The sequence below is a fragment of the Rhipicephalus microplus genome, chromosome 8 (genome assembly GCF_043290135.1).
Source record: "Rhipicephalus microplus isolate Deutch F79 chromosome 8, USDA_Rmic, whole genome shotgun sequence".
NCBI classification, from domain to species: Eukaryota; Metazoa; Arthropoda; class Arachnida; order Ixodida; family Ixodidae; genus Rhipicephalus; species Rhipicephalus microplus.
The window spans coordinates 57,660,673-57,676,768 of NC_134707.1; the positions used below are offsets into that span (position 1 = coordinate 57,660,673).

The window sequence follows — 16,096 nt, forward strand, 5'->3', positions numbered from 1 at the left end:
AAGGTAGCATCGGCTTTTCTGTCTGAAACTCAGCCAGAAATGGCTCCAATTCTTCTGAAACTGAAAGCATAAAGGCCAGCTTTACTGGCAGCATCTCGTTTTTCACAGCCGTCTCGACATGAGCATAGCTGCCACACGCTGGAAGTTTCTTTTCTTTCTTGAGATGCTCAACATATTTGACCACATTTGGGAGGACTTGCAGTGCCCTAGCAAGAGCCTTGCCATTTTCCAGCCAGCGCACTGAGCAAAACTTTAGCGGAAACAGTATGCTCCCTGTGAAATTGACATAGTCGGCTCAGCGTGCAGGGACGTTTTTGAACAAATTGTACAAGCTTCTAAGAAACACTACTGTGTTCCACTTTGTCACATTGTGGCCTGTTTTAAATGCACCACTCACAACGTGCAGTCCGCAGCTTCCAATGTCCACAATATTCTGATTTCCATCAGACGCAGAAAACTCTTGCTTCAACGACTTCAACAACTTCAAATTGATGTTTGGACCATCCATCGAAAGTTGAAGCATTTTTGCCGGCTCAATGTTCTCAGTGGCCTTTTTGAAAGCGGCAGCTAAATCTTCTGCGCGAGTGTGTCCTAAAAAACAGGACGTCAGGTAGCGGGTTTTGACAACGTCGTCAGCTGGGTCCCAAAACCTGATCAAAACGTCCATTTGCTCTTTCTGAGCAATTTTGCTCAGGGACTCGTCAAAAGCCACGACCACGTGTGGGACACTATGCAGCTTTGATAGCAGCCTGTTTCGGAAGTACGGGGCTATACCGTAACAAATTGTATAGCCAACTTTGTCCTTACCAAGTTGCAACTTCTTCGCGACGTCGCACGTGGGGAATATGATGGGAAAAAGCGCCGTTGACGCTGCTGCTGAACGAAACGATCTATGGGTCGCTATAGTGTTCAGACACCAAACAACTTCTGCTTTCGTGACACATTTTTTGACCAGAAACCCATTTAAGGATGCCTTCCCGTCAGGCGCGACGGCCACCGGTTTAGCAGGCACGCTTTCAGCACTCGTACTTGGCACAGTCGATACACATTCACTCGTAGTCGTAGCAGTCATGGAACACGGCAAGTTGGGTCCAGCACCGAAAAACGCGCGGATGTTTGTCTGGGAAGCACTTTGCACAATGCTCACAGCAGTTAGGTGTTTCTTGCTCACAGCGTGACTGGAGACAGCAGCGATGCCCATATTGCTAAGCGAGAAAGTCTTCTGGCATGCTGCACAGTGAGCCTTACTTGTATCGTTCGGCACTGCTCTAATCCATGAGGCGTGCTCGGATATTTCCGCGTTCACCCAATCAGGGTTAAACGAACACTTCTTCGCAAGAGGCATAGCAACTCACTGCATGCTCACGGCATCACAAGAAGAATGGCAATATGGCTGCAGCCCAGGCATCTTGATATGTGGATTGGATTGGATCCGATCTGGATTACCATATTTGCTCTACTACTGTTTTTGTATCCCAGTCCAATTTACGCACCTGTAAACTACACATTTCAGTAAAAAAATAATTACGACTCGCATATTCTGTGCACCTTGCCCTCTGCTGATGGCACTTCCAGCCTAACCAGAAAACCCTCAAGCCGAGCCGAGATCGCGGCCAAGACAAACATGCACAATTTTATGCGCGTGAGTAACGTTGTACTCGGAAAGTAGAAGCGCCAGCTATGCACTGCTTTTTTTTAACTATGCTTCTGCTTAGCTGTTCTGTGTGGTTTAAGGAGCGATTTTTAAAGCTTTGATTAATGCTAATGAATATTTTTGTGACGATCTGAAAGACTACAGTCAGTTTCCATGACCTGGCCGGATTTTTCAGAAATTCCCCGACTTTTCCCTGACTTTTCCAGGTTTTCCAGGTTGGTAGACACCCTGCCAGGCAGCGCCGTCCCAAGCGGCTCCAACAGAGCAGGTATGGAAGGCGCAACGCCACTGCAATATACACTGTTCAAACCACGAACGCCGAATCCCTTTCATGGTGCTGTCCATGAGGATGTTGAAGATTGGCTAGTCCACTATGACTTCGTTGCCGCTCATAACATGTGGGATGACACAGACAAGCTCCGACATGTCTACTTCAGTTTGAATGACGGGGCACGTGTTTGGTACGAAAACCGGGCAGGTGTGTTCACGTCATGGGTGGACTTCAAACGCCGGCTTCTCGAAATGTATGAAAGTCCCGATCGCCGAGAGCGAGCTGAACGTGAACTCCAGTGCCGTATGCAAATGCCAAATGAAGGCGTAGCAATGTATGTTGAGGACATGACGCGTCTTTTTCGATGAGCCGACCCTCACATGCCGGAAGAGAAGAAGGTGCGATACCTGATGCGTGGAGTGAAGGAGCAGTTGTTCGGTGGTCTTGTACGCAGCCCCCCAAAGACTACGTCAGAGTTTCTTGCTGAAGCCGTCCTGATTGAAAGCACGCTTCGGCAACGAACCCAGACGTACGAGCGACAAGTGAACTTTGCTTCTGCTACAGACTACATGGGTGGTTTTGGAACCCACGTCGACTTCTTCCGAGAGCTCATATGCTCTGTAATTCGCGAAAAACTGCAGAAGTTATCTGTACCCTCGGTGTCCACAGTCAGTTCTTTGTCCGGCATCGTCCGAGATGAAGTTCAGCAGGCACTACGAGAACCGTCCTGTCAGACAGAGCCGCGGCCCCTAAATGACTTCCCTCGCATGTCGTATGCGCAAATTCTGCTCCAGCCAGCACCACCTTTGCCTCCGCTTCCCACCGCGGCCCCTGCCATGCTTCCGGCAGATCAAACTCTGCGCCCACCTGCACCACATTTCACTCCGCCTTATACCACAGCCCCAGCCATGCTTCAGGCAGTCCAAGGGGCCCGTACCTCAGTGACCGCCGACCGATTCCGCGAAAATCAGACGTGTGGCGGGCCCCCGATCGACGTCCCCTTTGCTATCACTGTGGTGAACCTGGGCACATCTACCGACAGTGCACTTATCGAGAGCTGGGACTCCGTGGTTTTTCGGCCAACTCACCACCTCCTAGCTTCGGCCAGCGGCCTCCGGAAATCGCTGACTACGTTGCTCAGCAGCGCGGATCGACATCTCGGCACCACTCACGCTCTCCATCACCGCGGTGGTTCCCGCCGAATCATCGCACCTATGCGGGCGTGGCGCAAGGCCGGTCACCTAGCCTGCGTCGGGAAAACTAGGCTCAAGGACCTTCAGGGGCAAGGCCGCTCAGACTGGTCATGCTCAAGACCCCCTATCGACGCGGACTGAAGATACCGACGATGCATCGACGACACCACCGGCTGATTGCGGAAGAGTTTCCTTAGATATTCCTGTTCTGCTAGATGGTCGCGAAGTCAGCGCTTTAGTGGACACTGGTGCGGACTATTCCATAATTAGCGAAAAGCTGGCCGCCCTTCTCAAGAAAGTAACGGCGCCTTGGAACCGAATGCCAATTCGTACAGCTGGCGGGCATATCGTCACGCCACTCGGTATGTGCACGGCAAGACTGCAAGTCCGCGGTTGTACATTTGTTGCCAGTTTGAGCGTTCTCCGGCAGTGTTCTCGAGACCTGATCATTGGCATGGATTTTCTCAGGGAGCATGGTGCTATAATTGACAATCGACAGCGTCTAGTCACTTTCGCGACCACAAACGCCACAACAGTTTACGCCGACCCCAGCCACTCCCGAGTGTCTCTTCGCGTCGTCGACGACGCTGTCACGTTACCACCCCGTGCAACTGTTGTAGTTCAGGCGGCGTGGGACGGAGTGATGCACGGTGAAGCAGTCGTAGAAAGCAATCCCTCGCTTTTGCTGTCTCATGGTGTCTGCGTAGCGAGAAGCCTTGTCGACCTTCGTGATGATCACTGCAATGTTTTTGTCACAAACTTCAGCTACGAGCACCGGCACCTTTTTCCTGGAACTGTCATCGCCTACGCCGACCCAGTCGCCAATGTCACAGTGTTTTACTTCCGAGGCCATCGGCACTGCTGAAGCGCCTTTCCGCAGCGTCGACATCAATCCAACGCTTTCTGACGCGAACAAGCAGCGTTTGAGGGAGCTGTTGCTGGAGTTCCACACATGCTTTGCAAGTTCTTCAAAAATACGTCCAACACCGATAACGAAACACCGTATCATCACCTACGACAACGCGCATCCCATACGGCAGCAGCCTTACCGTGTTTCGCCAACCGAACGGCACGTGATTCAAACGCAGGTTAAGGAAATGCTTCAGGATGGCGTTATACAGCCTTCAAGAAGCCCTTGGTCATCACCATTCGTTCTTGTGAAAAAGAAAGATGGCACGCTTCGCTTTTGTGTCGACTACAGAAAGTTGAACAATATCACAAAGAAAGACGTGTACCCATTGCCCAGAGTCGATGATTCTCTGGACAAGCTGCGACGCGCGACGTATTTTTCATCCGTCGACTTGAAGAGCGGTTATTGGCAAATAAAGGTCGATGAACGTGACCGGGAAAAGACCGCTTTTGTAACGCCGGATGGCCTTTATGAATTCAAAGTGCTCCCTTTCGGCCTTTGTTCTGCTCCAGCCACATTCCAGCGAATGATGGACACCGTCCTGGCAAACCTCAAGTGGAAAAGCTGTCTCGTCTACCTCGATGATGTCGTTGTAATTTCAGAAACGTTTGACGAGCATCTTCGTCGCCTTCGGAATGTGCTCGAAGCCATTAGATCGGCCGATCTCACACTCAAGCCCGAGAAATGTCATTTCGGCTACGAAGAATTAAAGATTCTTGGCCACGTCGTGAGCGCCGTTGGTGTTCGGCCTGATCCTGAAAAAACTGCTGCCGTCACCGCTTTTCCACCTCCAACTGACAAGAAAAGTGTTCGACGATTTATGGGTCTGTGCGCTTATTACCGGCGCTTTATTGAAAATTTCTCTAACATTGCGGAGCCACTATTACGCCTCACGCGTGATGACACACCATTTGTCTGGGCTGACGAACAGCAGACTGCCTTTGCGGAACTACAGCACCGGCTCTCTTCCCCTCCCGTGCTCGGCCACTTCGATGAAGATGCTGACACTGAAGTACGCACTGATGCCAGCAATATTGGTCTTGGAGCTATTTTGGTACAAAGACAAGATGGCGTTGAACGGGTGATAGCCTACGCAAGTCGCACACTGTCTCGCGCAGAATCTAACTATTCCACATCAGAGAAAGAATGTCTCGCAGTCATTTGGGCAATTACAAAGTTTAGGCCATATCTCTATGAAAGACCATTTAATGTGGTGACTGACCATCATGCTTTGTGCTGGTTGACCAATCTACGAGACCCTTCAGGAGGATTAGCACGATGGAGTCTGCGCCTTCAGGAATTTGATGTCACCATCGTGTACAAGTCAGGCAAAAAGCACGAAGACGCTGACACGCTATCACGAGCACCTCTTCAATTCGCCAGTACTAGCGCAGAAGAGGACAGTGCCTTCGTGGCAACTGTCAGCGGACCGGATCTGATGTCGCATCAACGAAATGACGCCAATCTAAGAATGATTATAGATCATTTAGAAGGTGGCACTGCGCCCATTCCTCGTCCGATGTCGCAAACGTTGCCATCATTTTGCCTACGAAATGGCGTCTTATACAAAGGAACGCCGGTGCTGGTGACAGATCTCATCTTCTCGTCGTGCCTGAAGCCCTCCACGATGACGTCTTATTAGCTTGCCACGACGAGCCCACATCTGGCCATCTGGGCTACTCGAGAACAATGGATCGGGTGCGACAATCTACTACTGGCCTAAAATGTCTGCCTGTGTCAAACGCTACGTGAAGGGATGCCGTGAATGCCAGCGTCGCAAGACACCACATTTAAAGCCTGCAGGCCATCTACAACCAATCGATCCACCTCGTACACCGTTTGAACAAGTGGGGATGGACCTCCTAGGCCCGTTTCCTTTGTCTTCTTCTGGCAACAAATGAATTATTGTCGCAACCGATTATTTGACGCGTTACGCTGAGACGAAGGCATTGCCACGAGGGACCGCATCTGAAGTTGCCAGTTTTTTTTATGCATCAAATTGTGCTACGGAATGGCGCCCCGTCATATGTCATCACTGATCGAGGGACATCATTCACAGCGAAACTCTTGGATGATATCTTCAGGTTGAGTTACACAACCCATCGAAAGACCACTGCGTATCACCCTCAGGGTAATGGTTTAACAGAAAGGCTAAACAAAATGCTAGCTGACATGATCTCTATGTACGTGGATGTGCAGCACAAAACGTGGGACGACATCCTGCCGTACGTAACATTTGCGTATAACACTGCAACGCAGGAAACCACGCTTCACACCATTCCGGCTCGTTTATGGTCGAGATGTTAGAACTATGCTGGACGCAATGATTCCATATGAGGACATCGACAAGCTCGACCAATTAGCCCCCGACATCAATGAGTACATTCAGCGCACTAAGGAAGCACAACAACTGGCCCGTGTGCACATCCGAACTCAACAGTGCGCAGATGCACGGCGGTACAACACCCACCATCGAGAAGTTAATTATGAACCTGGTGACCAAGTTTGGGTTTGGACACCCATTAGGCGGCGAGGTCTCAGTGAGAAACTCTTAAGAAAGTACTTTGGACCTTACAAAGTACTCAGACGTGTGAGCGACGTGAACTACGAAGTGGTTCCAGACGGAGGCTCACCATCATCCCAGCGCAGGTTACCACGCTCAGAGACTGCACACGTAGTCCGCCTAAAACGATACTTTACGCGGTGATGCGAATTTTCTTCTTGTGCCAGTGAACTCTTCATGTGAACAGTGAATGCCGCTTATTTCCGATTGCCGGGCCCAGGACGCATTTTCTCTCGTGCACTAATTTGTTTATTGTTTCTTTATGTTACCTACTTCGACCCACTGCTGTGCACACTTTTGTTTGAGCATAGGGTCGATGCTCTCTTGGGAGGAGGAGTAATGCCACCTGGTGTTCTGTGCCAGTGAACAGTGGGTCAGTTCTGTGCCGGTGAACGAGAAAGACGAAAACAAGCAACCCTTGCCAGCGGAGACATCCTTCTTTGTCTCCGAGATTTTGGACAGTCGCGTCCCTTTGTACGTTTGTTCGAGCTCTTAGCGCGTGACAATATGAATTAGTCCCTACATGTTGCTAAATGCAAAATCATTAGTTTTAGTTGCATACTACATCTACCTTTACGTACCATATAAGTAACACAACTATCTTGTATGACACAGAATATAAATACCTTGGTGTTCATCTAACTTCTACCCTGTCATGGTGAACTCATATTGAGTACATTTGCATCAATGCTTCCAGATCTTTGGGCTACAATCGTTGCAAGTTACATCATTCTACTAATGATATTCGTAAACTAGCATATCAAACATTTGTACAACTTCAGCTTGAGTACGTAGCATTCATTTGGTCTTTCCATAAAAAATATCAAAGCAAAAAAGTCAAATTTGTACAAAATAGGGCGGCACGTTTCATTTCATGTTGTTAAGACTATAAAAAGCGTCACGCAAATTAAACTCTTATGTTGTCATCCTTTGCATAATTGTCCAGATATTGCCCTGCTAACATTGTTTCATAAATACATCTATAACGCACCGTCATCATTTTTACAGCTTCAACCTCTCCCCTAAAGGTCACAACGTTTATTAATCAGTTTACCTTCATGCGCATTTACGAAAAGACTAATTCATTTAATCATCTCACTCTACAAAAGGCCTTTCTCCCTTGGAATGACCTTGAAATATCACATGTGCATAGCTATCACAACCATGAATTATAACAGTTATAATTCATGGTTGTGAGATACGCACATGACAAATGGCGTGGTGGAGCACATACACTAGGGGGATCTGTGTGTAATAAACTGTTGTTGAAAGCTAGCGCTGTGTTGTCTTGAATGTGCCTTCTCTTGTCCGTGTCCTTTGTCTACGCTACCATACATTATCATACACGGGAAGGAGGTAGGTTGGGCACTTGCTTTTTTTTTTTTTTTTTTATTGGCGCTAGTATGCCCTACGGCATCAGTTAAATAAAAAGGAAAAGTTTTGTTTCCTGTATGAAAGCCAGGAGTTGTCGATGCAGTGGACCGTGCGTCCAGCGCGTCAAGTCAGGTGGTCGGCCGGGGTGGTGGTGAAGGCCGCGTAGGTGGCGAGTGCGAGCCTGGTGAAGGCCCGGGCAGGTTCCCAATAGGTGATCAAGCGTTGCCTCTGTGGCTGGGGCAACGCAGAATGGGCACGTCGTTGGGGGAGGCTGTGCACCAGATGTCCATGTAGCCCGGATTGCAGGAGTCAAGGCGGCGCCCACACGAATCCTCCTGAGCGCAACCTCCTCTCGGCGAGTTAAGCCGCCGGGAAGGTCAGATCCACGCGGAGGAATGAGAGCACGCGTGGAGCGCCGGAGGGTTTCTTTGTGCACAAGCAAGCTGTCCTTCGGGGACAAACGAAGTAGAGGCAGCGGGTGTTGAACAGTCGCTGGATGGCAAGCGGCATCTGCTTCCACTTGAGCCGGTGCAGACCGGCGGGTCCACAGAACGCGGACAGGACAGGCACATGAGTGGATCAGTCGGTGTATATCGGAGGCTATATCGATGGAGCTGGTCACTTTTCGCAGCTCTCGAACTGCCTGCGTGGAGTCCGTATATACAAGCAATTTATCGTGTGACAAAGAATCCATTTTGGATATCATAACTGTTAACCCGTCCCGTATAGCAGTGAGCTCCGCTAATACGGATGGGAACGATGCCTCTGTTACGTAAGAGCAGATATGTTGGATTTCAGGTTGCGCGGGGCATACGAGACTGGTGTGCAGAACGCAATTATCGGTAGCTGCGTCTACGTATACCGCTAGTGAGTTCTCGGTGGTAGTGACGATGCCCTCCTGCGCCGCTTGTCGGGTGGATTGTCGCAGGCGGGTCAGTGGTCGGTTGTCACTGGCCTGTGCCTTGAGCCATGGTGGAACTTCTGCCACGGGTGCGTCAGGCTGTGGCAGCGTTGAACCATAGTAGTGAGCTAGAGCTGCCGCCGCAGGAACAGCTTGACTCTTTAGGTAGCGAGCGACTCGACGCTGGTGTACAATTTCGTCGATGGTGTTGAGCTGCGCTTCCGCCTGGAGGGTCGTGATAGGTGTCATACGGGGAAGGCATGTAATCGCCCTCATGGAATCTCGGTTGGCGGTTTCGAGCAAGTCCCAGTCTCTCAAAGTCAGTCGTTGAAACTGAGCTTGATAAACGAGCCGAGGTTGTAGGATTGATCGCACCAAGATACGGGCCATTCGAGAACAGGCACCCCCCGTCTTTTGAGAGATGCGACGAATGAGATGGAGGGTATTAGCACTCTTCCGGCGAGCAGAGCGAACCCACGCATTCGCAGAGCCAGATGCGTCCAATTCGACCCCGAGCACACGTATAGTGGATACAGGGGTGAGGGTATGGCCATTTAGGCTCAAACATATCGGCGTCTGCAGGAGGCGACGGCGACCTCGTCTGTTGGTGATAGACATGAATGCAGTCTTCGTGGCAGATAGTGTCAGTCCTATGCGCGCACACCAGTCCGACGCCTTGTCGAGAGCACTCTGGAGTGCCTCCTGCTGGCGTTGAAGGTCTGGATGTAGTGTCCACACAGTCAAATCATCGGCATACAGGAGGAAGAAGGCATCTGGAATGCGTGCTAGTTGCCACGCGAGGGGCAACAGGGCAATATTGAAGAGTATCGGGGCTAGAACCGAGCCCTGCGGTACACCCCGCTTCATTACAAAGTGTCCGGTTCGTTCCTTGCCTACTCTGATGCAGAAGGTACGGTGTGCCAGAAAAGACTCCACAAAGTCGCAGACGCGAGGCGGAAGTTGAAGCCATTGCATTATGTGATTGATCGCAGAGTGGCTGACGTTGTCGTAGGCCTTATGAACGTCCATGGCGAGAAGGGTTCGAATGCTGCTTGATCTTCTTCCCACAAGCACCATGGACGTCAAATGATCTAGGCCATCTTCCGTGCCCAGGTGCGGTCGAAAGCCAATCTGGGCCGGATGGTACCAGGCGTGCTTTTCCAGCCACCAGGAGATGCGCGACGCCAACATGCGTTCAAGAAGCTTGCACAACGTACACGTTAGAGCAATCGGCCGAAGATTAGAGAGGCTGTTCGGGTGCTTTCCCGGCTTAGGTATCGGCACAACTTCGGCATGCTTCCACGATTCAGGCAGCCCTCCGGTCGTCCAGACTGCGTTAAGCGTGTCCAGCAGCCACTGCAGTGCAGGGCCATCCATGTTCTTGAACACTTCATAGGAGATCCCATCTGGTCCTGGTGCCTTGCGTACTTTTGCCTGGTCAATTGCTGCCTGGAGCTCCGCCATCGTGTATGGCGCTTGCATGCCTTCGATGTCCGACGGACTGGGAGTCACGCCAACCTCCGGAGGCAGGTTACACGGACAGTCGAATTGTGGTGGGGCCAGGTTGTAGGCCGGGAAGAAAGCCTTAACTATTTCTGGAGCGAACTGGCTTGGCGTGCATCCAGAAGACAGACACGCACTGGCCGCTGGGTCCGGCGTACGGGCGCCTAGTTCCATACTCCGGAACGTTCGCCATATTGAGGCGGTTGAAGACGATGGACCGAGTGACGCACACCAGTCCATCCACCGTTCGCGGGCGAGACGCTTCTCGCAGCGACGCGCCGCAGCGGTGAGTCTGTTGAGGTTATCACGAAGCTCAGCGGCTGCCGGATCTCGGTTTAAGGCCAGCTCTGCACGACGGCGTGCTGCCCACAGACGCAGAAGATGTAAATTTGGATGTGGTCGGTTCTCCTCTACCCAGCTTGACTGCGTGGCGGCTTGTACAGCTCTGGTTAACACCTGCAATGGATCAGACGATGTATCAGCAATCGAGTCGTTCAGTTCATTGCGGAATAAGTCCCAGTTGGTTGTGTAGCATCGACGTCGGAGGCGGCGCTGGTTATACGCGGCCAAACCAATTTTCAACGGATGGTGATCACTCCCCCAGCAGTCTGGTTCTAGGTCCCACGAAACGTCACACATGCCCAACCACCACGAGAGATCGGGCGCATAAGGTGGAGCACAGGGATGATCCCACCGACGTGTAGAAGTAGCCGGGGCATTCAGAAGGACAAAGTGCGCGTCTGTAAATGTGTCTAGCACGATGTTGCCTCTAGCACTGGAAGAAGGGTAGCCCCACGACTGATGAGGTGCATTGAAGTCTCCCCCAACTAGTACTGGGCACCCAGGATAGGTTTGACGCAGGTGAGCCAGCCACCCCAAACGCAGTCGGGGAGCGCTGCCACTGTACGGACGCACGTAAACTGAAACCACAATCACGTCAGTACGCGGAAGTCTAACGAGCACTGCCACCACTTCTTGCCACTGGTTACACCACTGCAGCAGGGGAACCTGCGTTTGAGGATATGTAGTCACAACATACACTGCAGCCTTGCCTGGAGGTCCCAACGCATTGGTGCAGCGTCGATCAGGGATGGTTGGGGAATCATACGCAGTGAATCCAGGGATGCGTGGAAGCGAATTCGTTTCTTGTAGAAGCAGGCACCAAGCGGGGAGCTTCCCCAGCGCAAGGCGATAGCGAAGCTCACCAACTTTATTTGCAAGTCCCCGGCAGTTCCACTGCAGGACACAGTGGTGGCGCGTTGCTTTCAAAGGAGTGGTCATTGCGGTGGAAGGTTGGCGAGCACCACCTTTGAAAGCTCTTGCAGTTGCCGGGCAACAAAGTGGAGGAGCTCTGCCGGAGTCATCTTGACTGGTGCTGACGCGCTTGCGCAGGATAATTCAGGCACAGAAGCAGCGTACGGCACGTCTGTACCGCGCATCGCAGTTGGTCCAGCGGGTCGAGCGAGATGGGTTCTGCGTTGAGCGAGGCGCTTGACTTCCATTTGGAGCTGCTGTATCTGTTGGTCAAGCTTCGCCAGATCGTCTGTACCCGTAACGCTCAATTTAGGCGTATTCGCAGGCTGCTGAACACGTTTTTTGCCCCGCTTGACGGCGTCGCTGTACGTGGGGACTTCATAGCAAGCATTTTCAGGTTCTACCAACGCTGGTGTGTCCTCTTCGGAGGGGGACAACAGTTCAAACCGGTTGCTAGTCGGAATGTCGGCGTCCCTTTCTTCTTGTGTCACCGAACGCTGGCGGCGCTTGCGTTGGCGACGGGCTTTGAGAGCCTTCTGTTTAACTGGACAATCTTTGGACGTTATTTCATGATCGTCCGTTTGGCAGAGCCCACATTTGTACGTGCGCGTCTCGACGGACTCCATGGAGGTGTCTGCGGGTTGGGGACAAGAATCTCGCATGTGACCGGTACGAAAACACCGATAGCAGTGTACCACACCGGGCTTGTACACATGAAATTTCAGGATGCATCCATAGTACGTAATGCGGCTTGGTGGCGTTCGAGGCCCTTGGAGAGTGACAAGGCACGTGCGTCCACGGCCCATATAACGAGCTGTTACAATCTTGTGTGTGGAGCAGGTCAAAGCAGTGATAAGGCCCTCCGGCGATTCCCCTGGGTCAACCCCAGAGACCACATACCGACGCAAGTCCGAGCCGGAACTCAAGTACGCTTGCACCTGTACAGTACAATCAGCTGTGACTGGCAGAGTTTGCAGGTGGGTGAGGCGGTCAACGTCTGCTAGCGAACGCACCCATACGGATACGCTGTTGGTGGGATGGTGAATGGAGAAACCTTGAAACGCGGTGGTTTTGAGGCAGGTGTCGAAGGCTGACTGAAGGAGGCGATTTGACAATTTTGATACATCGAAGCACTCACGAGGTTTTACGACGACTTTGTACTTAGACTCGGTGCCAGGCGAGGCGACAGCTGCCGGAGAGGGGCACTCCCGCTTGCTTGCCGGTGTGGCTGAAGCAGACAAATCATCTATTCCCATTTGTGAGTCAGCCACGCGTTTCGCACTGCGTTTCGGAGCGGATGATGGTTGTGATGGCTGCGTCTTAAGCTCCGCTGCAGCCATCGTTACTGGTTCACATGAAGAACACGGGAGCGTTGCCGCTGCCAGATGCAACCGGCGAGACGCCGGAACTGTCCTGGCGAGCGTCCCACGCACAATGTTGAAGTGAACGGCACCAAGGGTGGTTAGTCCAGGTCGTCGATGGTGTCCGGAAGAAGAGTGCTTGGGGGCGACCCCACGGCCTCGTCCAGGGCGTCCGGCAGGTCTGTCCTTAGCCGGTGGGGCCAGAGAGCTGGGCGGCGTTGCGTTGAGCCAGGGCGCAGAGAGTGGGGGAACGCCGGTGGGGCGATGGTCGCGCGAGCCGATGCTTTCAGCCGATCTTCACGGAGCCGTCGAAACGCGTCCGCTCTCGTCGGCAGCTCAGCTGCGTCTCCGGGCACTTGCTTAAAAGGTCCGCAAAACACGCAACTCACATGTAGAAAAACTTGAAAGAGTGCCTGCTCGCGCAGAAGTCAAAACACGGCTGCCTGGATCGGTTAGTGCGGCTCTGTTGAAAAAATCAATTTGTTGCGCCGGCGGGTTCGCGTGGCCTCACCAACTTCGATATTTTGTGATTCGTTCCGCGCAAATTAACAGCCATTTTCGGGCTTCCACACGCGTGCAGAGGGCATGCTGAGCCGAGTGTGAAGTGAGCGAGAAGAAGTCCTGAACACGAAACGAATCGCAAATTATCAGAGTCGGTGGGGTAGCGAAAACGCGTGCACTAGACGCAGACAATCGGATACAGCCGGTGGCCGACGATATTGGCGAATAGACTGGTCACTCCAGGCCGGCGACGTCAACAACAGTATCAGCAATCAAAAACATGGTAGATCACCAACGAGTCTTTGAAAGATCGGTGGCAGTGTGAAAACATGGGCCTTGTCTGGTGATGCGGGATGCTCAGAGTAGCGGGGGGACAAAGGACGGAGGGGTGCGTAACAAAAAGCGGTCGGGGAGAGCGGAACCTAGAGGGGCGCGAAGGCAGGTTCGGCGTTTAACAGTAAGAATGTATGGACACCTCACCGATGCCTGATCGGTGGCCGAAAGTGGTTTCCAGGCAAGTCGGCAGAGCGCCGACCCCGTTAGTTAAAACCGAGCAACGGTGCTCAGAGACGTTCGTTGCAAGTGCGATTTTATGCCATTGAACGAATGTGTACTTTTACGGTCAGGCGGATATTGTTCGTTTTAAGCAAAAGTTTGTTTTAAGTGGGGCCGTTATATGTGGGCTTTTGCTCTATTGTGTAAATGAGCTGTCATGCTTGAAAATGTGCATTTTTTGCCTCTTTTTGTTGTATAGAACATAACGCTATCATGTTAGGTAATACATTCCCACTTGTGTTACAATAACTTTTTTTATGCTGTTCTCATATTCTTTTTTATCTTTTTGTACACTATACACCTTTAAAATGTTTCTTGTATTACCCCCTTACACAATGCTTTTAGAGGCCTGTAAGGTACTTCTAAATAAATATAGCATGCATCACGCAGTGATAAAAAGCAATTTCACTCATTCATCAATTGAAACATACTGCAGCTAACTCACATGCCACCATAAGGAACGGCAAAGCTTAAACAAGGCAAGCGCGAGACGATCGTTATATCAGGCCCCGAGAGCAATTGGTGTCTCACCTTTTGCTTGTACTCCTCTATGAGCGAGCTGTACATCGACATGTGGACGTTGACGTTGAGGACGTTTTTCTTGGCCTGCGTGAAGAGTGCAATTACCACCAAGAACTAAAACAGAAGTAGCAGTGTGAAAAAAAAAAGAAAGAAAAAAATCACTCAGTAAGTACAGTCGAATCTCAATGCGATGAATCTACGGGAAGTGATAAGGATCATTCTGAAAATCTGCTGGTAAAACAATTAAAATGGGCTGGAAATCAAACATAGGGTAGACATCCACTAATATGTTATCCTTCCGGTGCGAGCAGAAAAAAAAAAAACACGATGCTGACCTGTTATTCTTCTCATAGAGCATACATTTTATATTTTATCTACACTGAAACCTCATTAGGAAAATAAGTTTGCTATATCCAAAAATTTGTTATAAAGGTTTATTCTTAACACTAAATCTATTGCGACACTATTTTTCATTTACTTCGTTATAACCAAATATTTTGTTATATCCAGATTCGTTATACCGAGATTTGAGTGTACTTTTTTTCTCACCACTCTTTTTTTTTCTTTGGTCGTTTGGTCTGCATATGTATGTGTGTTTCCTTAAAATGAATTTTAGTTGGAAGAAAGCGCTGCATCGACATCCTCTCGTTAGTCTCTTGTCTAGTGTTTGCGCTAAGTGCCGTCATAACTGACAACTACAAATTCACCTAACAAGCAACGCTGTTCAGTTATTTCCCGAGGTTGGGCACATTACCGGGCACACCACAGTTGACGACGAAAAAGACGACTTTTCTGGTCTGATGCACCAACTCGTGGCGAAGTTGGCGTACATACTGTTCGAACAAAGACTGCGATCCACCCCTCAGAATCGGCGCTCTACTGTACAGGGAAAGTTTTTCACAGCCTTGAAACACGTCAGATTTCTTGCCAGTGGAAGCTTTAATATTGCGACGTCTGCAACGGCCAATAGTGTGGCTAAAAATGAGAAATTTAGTTAAAAAATCCAAGTTCCAGGTGCAAATTCATTCGTAAAGTCGATAAAGAAAAATGCATTAGCTCCATAGGATCTCGGATGGTTGACTTATGATGTCCGGAATATCTAACAAGTCCAAATTTTGTGAGTGCAAAAAGAAAAATCGGTCTGCGACAGTGTAAGTTTAAACCCATGTTAAGATAGAATTTGACGAATTTGTGCCAGATGTCACCAAATTCATAGCACTATTTCTGTGCATAAATGGTGCCATTCTTTCGAATCAGTAGAGTTAATTTCTGAAATTCTGCAAAAGAATAGTCCAACAACCCCATTCATACACAGTATCGTCGTCAGAGAGCCGAGATGAGAACACAGTGCCTACTCATTTCATAAAACACTATGGAGCTTGTCTTCTAACAAAGAATGATCAAGATAGACTTTTATTCTCGCATTTACTTTTTCATGCAAGAAGCAGGCAGCCATAACGAGCTCTTCAATGCTGTAGCTTCAATACATGTTTATAACCTTTAGGAAATAACGAAGCCAATTTCATATCCGATG

General features: G+C 50.3%; 1 protein-coding gene across 4 annotated transcripts in view; it reads right to left on the bottom strand.

The window, feature by feature from the left end:
* LOC119165449 (uncharacterized) overlaps window positions 1–16,096 on the bottom strand; it is a 61,031-nt gene that overhangs the window by 24,908 nt on the left and 20,027 nt on the right. For all 4 annotated transcript variants that reach the window (XM_075871895.1, XM_075871894.1, XM_075871896.1 and 1 more), the window contains one exon: window positions 14,572–14,646. In XM_075871895.1, the coding sequence (XP_075728010.1) occupies window positions 14,572–14,646 (75 nt within the window). The remainder of the gene's footprint in view (window positions 1–14,571; window positions 14,647–16,096) is intronic.